The sequence below is a fragment of the Corylus avellana genome, chromosome 2 (genome assembly GCF_965113065.1).
Source record: "Corylus avellana chromosome 2, dhCorAvel1.hap1.2, whole genome shotgun sequence".
Lineage (NCBI taxonomy): Eukaryota > Viridiplantae > Streptophyta > Magnoliopsida > Fagales > Betulaceae > Corylus > Corylus avellana.
This window is the reverse complement of record NC_142491.1, coordinates 40,162,669-40,170,658: the sequence shown is the minus strand read 5'-3', so window position 1 is coordinate 40,170,658 and position 7,990 is coordinate 40,162,669. Positions and strand designations below refer to the sequence as shown.

At 35.4% G+C, this 7,990-nt stretch overlaps 1 protein-coding gene across 1 annotated transcript; it reads left to right on the top strand.

Moving 5' to 3' along the window:
• The first annotated feature begins 3,306 nt into the window (after nucleotides 1-3,306).
• Nucleotides 3,307-7,877, top strand: LOC132166663 (putative receptor-like protein kinase At5g18500). Its single transcript, XM_059577514.2, has 8 exons — nucleotides 3,307-3,852; nucleotides 4,578-5,242; nucleotides 5,353-5,457; nucleotides 5,789-5,911; nucleotides 5,992-6,162; nucleotides 6,341-6,470; nucleotides 6,832-7,044; nucleotides 7,364-7,877. Exons 2-8 carry the CDS (start codon nucleotides 4,599-4,601, stop codon nucleotides 7,487-7,489), a joined length of 1,512 nt encoding a protein of 503 aa, XP_059433497.2. The 5' UTR covers nucleotides 3,307-3,852; nucleotides 4,578-4,598; the 3' UTR covers nucleotides 7,490-7,877.
• The last annotated feature ends 113 nt before the right edge of the window (nucleotides 7,878-7,990 follow it).

Below are 7,990 nucleotides of genomic sequence, written 5' to 3'. Positions count from 1 at the left end.
TGAAGCCGTCAAAAGATAAGTAGTTGTTTTTATGAGCCTTTCCATATTAGGGTTATAATATTATTCCAATAAGAGCTACTGACTCGGCTGTATCTCTCTTATGTAATATGTAGTGAATTCTCTATTTAAAACACAATGTCTAAGTTCCCTTAAAATCTAAAGTCTAAGCTTCCTTCGAATCTAAGGTTAAATTCTCTTAGAATCTAAGATCTAAGTTCCCTTAAAACTTAATTTATCTTGTTGTGAACTTAGATTCGTAACAATTATCATCGGGTTTTAAGTTTCTTGTATGGCTTAATTGCATAAGTGTAATATTAACCATGTGTTTATAAACTCTTTGACACCCTCTTCTTACAAGTTGATTTGCACAGATTTCTTTTCAAGTTTTCCATCAACAACCCTAGGATTCGATTGTGAAACCCATTGTATTTCACCACCCTACACTTTAATCTCACTTTTAAGCTTTGATTTAGTGTTAAGGAGAGAATTAGGTCCTTCAAAGCATGCTTGTCTTGTTCTATTTTCCTTTTTGGCGGGGCCTATTCAATATTCCATAAATTAAATATAAATTATTTGTAATGATTATTTAAAGCAACGACCCCTGTTTTAGACTTCTCAAAAAGCATCATAATTCCAACAAAAGGATATATCACAGTCGCCATAAAGTAAATGAGAATTAAAGCAATATATATAATTAAGATGCAATTCTCTTAATTTAACACATTAAAAATACACACATTTATTTCATTATCCAGATTAAATTTTTATTATTTTAAATTTTAAATGATGTAATGTTATGCATATTATTAAATACAATAAAATAAAATCTTCATCATAAAATAAAATTATTTTTATTTCACTTGATAAATATTTTAAGGGTACTTGTATCATACTTAATAATGACTTTTTATTGCAATAATTCTAATGTCACCACAACATAATTAGCAGTAATAGTATGTATTTTGATATCCTCACGTTCATCTTGTTTCACTTGATACATTTTTTTTAAAAATTTCTCATTGAATTTTTTATTTATTTATTTTTAATTTTTAATTTTTGCAATCTTAAATATACAAGCCTCTGCATTTATTTGAACCTTTAAATGTAATAGAAAGTTTAGATTTTGGTTCCCAAGGGATAGCTCAATCGGCTGTGGATTACGCCTAATAAAATTGAGGTTATTACTTATTAGTTCGAATCTCCTACCCCCTTTCCCTTGTGTGAACATGTCAAAAAAAAAAGAAAAAAAGGTTCAAATTTTAAAAATATAAGAATCTCATATTTTTTAAAATGAGTCATAATCTGAGCAACTTAAATACAAAAAGGGCACGACTACATGGTCGTGTCCTATTGGTAGATGACACCTAGTAGAGATCGCACATCGTCCGCAAGCATTTCATACAAGAAGATGCTTACAAGCATAAAAAGACACCTATACTTAGAGAAATATATATCTATCTTTTGCTAACTTAAGAATCGAAGTTATTTCCGCCGAAATTTCAAGAAGTTTTCAAATTCATTTTCTCTTCTTTTTGCTGGCGTTTGTGGTTTGAAATTAGTCATGTGATTTACTGTATCAATAAAAAAAAGTATATGTAATACAGACCGCATATGAAGTGTGAAGCAATATCCAACCTCTGACCCCTAGACTAGATTGCTTATTGGAGGCAATTTAGCCGACAATTCCTTGAGGAAAAAATAAAAATAAAAAATAAAAAAACCCCATTGCAATGGACCCATGTTGCTGCTTAAGATGAACCATGACTAAAGAAAAAAAACTTGTTAAAAGTCAAACTGGTGCATTTGAGCACTGGCCTCTTTTCTGTTTATCTGCATGTGCTTTTCTCAATTAATCCAAAATCAGGACAATACTTTTTCACCAAAAGCAACATCTTGTCCAGAGATTTTTTATTTTTTGTTTTTCTTTTATTGGGGGAGGATCCACATTCTACAGTTGCATTACAGACAAGTAATTTAGGACCACAAAAGCAATAGAGGACATGGGGGTTCTGTTTCATAAATGTAGAGGGTATTTTTTAAAACTCAATCATTGTTGATTGTTCCACACAGAAAAGCATTGCAAGTTAAAAAAATTAATAAAAAAATAAAAAAAAAATGTCCAGGGAAGAAGACACTGTGCTTTTCCCTGCAAAAGGTGGGGCTTTGCTTTCTCTTTCACTCTTCCATATGCTGCTTCTCCATACTATTCTGATTCCTTGATATCTGCTCTACTATATCACACACTATGCTGCACTGCTGGGGCACCCTCCATATATATATATATATATATATATAATCTTATTTGTATTCGGGTTTATTGCGCATATTTACGCCGAATTGGCATATTTTTACTTCTGATTTTTGATGATAAATAAAACATATTAACTCAGCAAAAATTTACGCGAGACGGCCGCAAGAAATATAGAAAACATTTTTATTTTTTTTACAACACATCTGCAGAATTTGGGCAGGGTGGTTGTGCAGCTTGTGCTATTTCTTGGGTTGTACACATTACACACCTTCCACAGAAAGGGTATATACATAATATTTAGAGACTAGAAGAGGGGTATTTTGGGCATGAAGAGCCTGGTATGGTGTCCAGTCTGTTTCTTTGACTATTCGGCCTAAGAAACTGGACTCAACCTAATCTCATTAAAAAAAGAAGAAAAAACTCGAAGAGGGAGAGGAGAGATGATGATGATGCTGATTTCATGGATGTGCAGAAATAACTCATAATGAGTCATGACTGAACCACATTGGTTTTGGGATCAATTTGGTGTCCAGTCTGTCCATATGACCTTTCAACCTTTTTACTAATACGCCACTTAAAACATTTCCTCATTCCCACTGATTACTTGTCTCCACTCTCCACTAATCATATCACTAAATAGAAAATATATTTTCTTTCATATTGTGAAAATAAAGTGGCCGTTTGATTAGAGTTTGGATTGTGTTAAGGCGTAAATAGAATTATATAAGTTTACTCTAAATTGTTAATTTTGTATTAAGTTCGTCTGAGATTCACCGATCGTGTTGAAAATTAATTGCTAGCTCTTATGTTGCTGGTTGAGTTTAAATCATATCAAATTATAATTCGACTCATTTAATTAAATTTGTCAAATCTCTCAACTTAATATATTAATTTCACGTTGAGTTTATGTTAAATTTGCAAATTATGTCGTAAATTGCGTTCCCTTGCATTGTAATGGCAAATATATATATATGATTTTATTGCAAATTCAAAGAAAAAAAACATTTTCAGTGTTATTTTAAGGAAGTGTTTGATTATCTGTCAACCTCGGCCTTTAGGACACAAGTAGAAATAAAAAAAGAAACAGAGAGAAGAAATGAGAGAAAATTGAAGAAACAGCAAAGAAAAGCTTCTTCCAATTCTCATGCTTCTCTTTTACTGGATGTAACGTGAGGGCACGCCTCTCCTCGTCACCAACCACTGATAACTCCATTCCTTCTCTCTTCTTAACCCCACCACCATTTCCACTTCTCAGAATTCCACGTGCCTCTTAAACTCTCCAATTCCCTTTGCCTGCAAAAGACGGTGTCTATGCTTTCGTTGTGAGTTTTCTTTTGATTTGGTGTTCCAAAACGGGCAACTCCATTTTTGAGCTTGGATATAGGGACCCAGTTGGCCATTTGGGTGAACCCAGAAAGGTAGCCCAAACAAAATGCCTTTGTGTTTGGATATTTTTGACAATGAGGTTGATTTGGGTGCGTGGGAATGAGATTTTATCCGTGTCTGGGTTTTGGGATTCTTTTAAGAAGCGATCCCGAATTTGAGTTTGCTTCGTTTTCTAAGGAGGAGGTTTGTGATTTCAGAAGTGGTTCTCCAAACAGGTAAGCAATGGGAAGCTTTTCAGTACGTATAGAGTCTCTAGCTGTTCATCACTTCTCTTTGTTTGCGTTTGTGTTTGTTTTTTTCACTATTTTGTTTCCGAGAAAACGGGGAAAATTTAAGAAGAAAGATTAAACTTTGAAGTTTAGTTCTTCTTTGTATGCGTTTCCCAAAAGTCTCTGTCGGTGAGGGCTGAAGTGGTTGTATCAGTGTCGGTTTTCTTGGGTCCCAAACGATGAAAGTTCGAGTCTTTTGGGTTGTATGTGTTTTGTTTTTGGGAGATGATATACGAAATGTACCTGTTGAAGTATTTCAGAAATTAACATCTTTTATCTGTTTAATTTTGATTTTTACCTGAAAAACATAAATTTTGTGCATTTTTTTTTCTCTGATGCGTGCCTCTTGTTCATCCTAATTCAATATTTTCTAGATTGGACCGTGCCTTTTCTTCTGAGATTTTTCTCTTTTCTTCTGTTCTTCTCTATACGTTCCTGTTTTGCTGCCTACACTATCTTCTTTTGTTTCTCGTGGTTTTTGTGTCACTAAGCAGTTGACAATTTAGTTATGTTGCCAATTTCCGGATTTTGATTCATTTTTAGAGATAGGCTTATGTTCTCTGTTAATGGTATGGTGAAATTGGGTGGCGGGTTTGGTGATACATGCGAAAATTAGAGTTTTTGGACAATATAGAACTGCATTTTGAAATGTTTCACTGTTGCTTTTGCAGATAACTTGGTATCAGAAAAAAATGACCACTGATCTTAACACAGGACTGTCAAAGAAGACATTTGTTTTTGGTCTGAAGGTATGGGTGTTAATGGGGATAATTGTGGGGTTGTTTATTGTAATTATCCTTGTGGCATTATCATTTTACCTTACTTCAAGAAAGAAATCCAGAATGGCTAATGGCTTGCTCCCCATTAGCCAAATTCCAACTGTTTCTGAAGAAATTAAAGATATTAAGGTTGATCAAGTTTCAGCTAACAATTATGTTTCCCGTGATGGTGCTTTCCTTACTGTTACTGACAAATCAACCGACAGAGAGTTGGAGAAAGTTTTGATCCACCCAAAGAATGGGGATAATAGTAGCCAATCAGGTTCATTTAATCATGCCGAGCAAGAAGGCGTTGGTTCTCAATCAGGAGAAGAGGTGGGAACACTTTCTGTATACAGGCCTTCTTCGCATCCCATAACGGCTCCTTCACCTCTCTCTGGTCTGCCCGAGTTCTCTCACCTCGGTTGGGGTCACTGGTTTACACTAAGGGACCTAGATCGTGCAACAAACCGGTTTTCGAAGGAAAATATTATTGGTGAGGGTGGATATGGAACTGTTTTTCGAGGTCAGCTGATTAATGGGACTCCTGTGGCTGTTAAGAAGCTCTTCAACAATCTGTAAGTTGTGTACAAGCATGTCTTGAGTCCCCCTTTTACATTTTTTAAACCCTTAGTGATTTTCTGTAGTTTATAATTTTATTTCTATAATTGTATATATTATCCTATAGAGGACAAGCTGAGAAGGAATTTAGAGTGGAAGTTGAGGCTATTGGTCATGTGCGGCATAAGAACTTAGTTCGACTTTTGGGTTATTGCATCGAAGGAACCGAAAGGTACCATATCCATTTCACGAGTAACTTACCTTTTAATTTCTTGAGTTTGTTTTGGAATAAATCTCTAAGAATTAATTGTCATAATGAATTTTTTTAGTCTTTTCTCTCAATGTTTCATATAGTATTGCTATTCTATTGATTAATAGTCTCTGTATAAAAATTATAAAATTGCATAAAAAATTGAAGGCACAAGAATATTGTTGACAAGAAAACAAGGGAAACTCTAATCACTTCCATAGTCATATACTTCGCGTGCATCTTTGCAATGTTAATCTATGGATGTTAGTTTTTGGAGCTAAGTCTATACGTATTGAATTAATTCCCTTGTCAGGATGTTGGTATATGAGTATGTCAACAATGGCAATTTAGAGCAGTGGCTGCATGGAGCTATGCGTCAACATGGACATCTTACGTGGGAAGCTCGGATGAAAATCCTCCTTGGAACTGCTAAGGCGTAAGTCCATCCATACCTTAATTTGATTATTTAACCTTGTCTTGAGTTCATCTCCTTGAGACTCATATTATGTTTTGCAGGCTGGCTTATTTACATGAGGCTATTGAGCCTAAAGTTATCCATCGAGATATCAAATCAAGCAATATATTGATTGATGATGACTTCAATTCTAAGATATCCGATTTTGGTCTGGCCAAATTGCTGTGTGCTGGAACAAGTCATATTACAACTAGAATTATGGGGACCTTTGGGTAAGTTTTTCTCCTTTTTCGATGACCAGTTTCTTGCATCGCTAGTATAGCACCAATTTATTTGCTTCCCTTTTTACATTGCTTTGTTTCCTAGGTTGATAGTATGTGTACAAGAAAATATTACCGTCACTGATTGAAATTTAATTATTCTTTTTCCACCTCCTTGGTTGTATTTCAGATACGTTGCTCCAGAGTATGCTAATTCTGGCCTCCTAAATGAGAAGAGTGATGTTTATAGTTTTGGTGTAGTGCTTCTCGAAGCAATTACCGGAAGAGACCCAGTTGATTATGGTCGGCAACCACATGAGGTACGAAATCAATATCCTTCTGTTGCTGAACTTATTTGAAATTCGACATGGTATTCTTATTTCACTGTATATGTTGCTGATCAGCTACTGAAGCTGTTCTATATGATTTAGCTTTCCCGTCTTAACTTCGCATTAGGTCGCACGAGTTGGTGTAAATTAACTTGGAATTTAATATTTTGATTACATGTATCCCAAAGTTACTTTGGAGTTCTTAGCAGCTTAATTTGTTATATCATGCATTCTTCTATCCCTGCAACTGATCTTTTGACCATCAGACTTCTCGTCAACTCGTCAAATGCATGGCATGACACTATTACAGTCAATATTGTCTTGATGTGATCTTATTGTGTTTTTCTTGCAGGTAAATCTAGTTGACTGGCTCAAGTTGATGGTTGGAAACAGGCGCTCGGAAGAGGTCGTGGATCCAAACATTGAGACTAGGCCATCAACAAGTGCCCTCAAACGAGCCCTTTTGACTGCTTTGAGGTGTGTCGATCCCGATTCTGACAAAAGACCAAAGATGAGCCAAGTTGTCCGCATGCTTGAATCTGAGGAATATCCTATACCTAGAGAGGTTTGATTCTATAATCTTCTTAGTACATGATCTTCCCATCTTAGTGACTAGTGCAGTGCGTTTCATTACTGGAAAAATTGTGCATGTAAGAAACATTCAGACTTGGTGGCTTTTTTCACTTGGTGTGTAGGGTAGTCAACATCTGAAAGTTTGGAAATCCACGTTTCCTTACAGAACTAGATTTATTGAATGCCAAAAAGTTTAATTGTTAAAAACAATTACTTCCTTAATATATATCTATATAACTGTTGAAGGTTGAAAGTGTGTCCGAGGGGTACACAAATTTACACTCCAAATGTGGTATGCTTGGAATTTTCAGGATCGAAGACACCGGAGGAGTCAGGCAGGGAATGCGGAGCCTGAGACTCTCAGAGAGAATTCTGACCTAGACAGGAGCGACAATCCAGATTTGAGGTTGGACGTCGGAAGGAACCGTCGGGCGTAGACAATGTGAGCCAATTACAGAATCTGATGGAATTAGTTCAAGGTTAAAAGCTTGCATTCTTTCAAACTTGTAAATTCTTAGGTCTGCGCCCTTGTTGAGATCAAGGGATGGAAACATAAAATGAGTGATTGAGGGATGGTTTACATTCCTTTTCTTATCCCTAGATTTAGATGCTGGGAAAAAGGTTGTTTTGTTTATGAAAGTGGCACTTTAACCGGACATCCCGGCCACCGGTGGTGTGTACAGGTCTGGATTTTTTTTTTCCCATTTTTATTTCATATTTTTGGGTGATAGCTCTAAGGTATTCCAGTTCACAAGGATTACCGATTATCAATGGAAATTTCTTGCTGTGAAGTGAGATATTGGAAGGGAAACAAATGGTTGATATATCGATTGCAATTTAAGAAGTTTTTATTCTCATGATTCGTTGGATACAATTGTTATCTCTCCCCTCTTTTCCTGATTACTCATATACAAGAAAAATATTGGTTGAGCAAAACT

Excerpts from the sequence above, each read along its gene's own strand:
- LOC132166663 (XM_059577514.2), top strand. The coding sequence starts at position 4,599 with ATGACCACTGATCTTAACACAGGACTGTCAAAGAAGACATTTGTTTTT. Across the intron at positions 5,243-5,352 it reads AAGAAGCTCTTCAACAATCT|AGGACAAGCTGAGAAGGAAT; the intron begins GTAAGTTGTGTA and ends ATTATCCTATAG. Across the intron at positions 5,458-5,788 it reads TGCATCGAAGGAACCGAAAG|GATGTTGGTATATGAGTATG; the intron begins GTACCATATCCA and ends TTCCCTTGTCAG.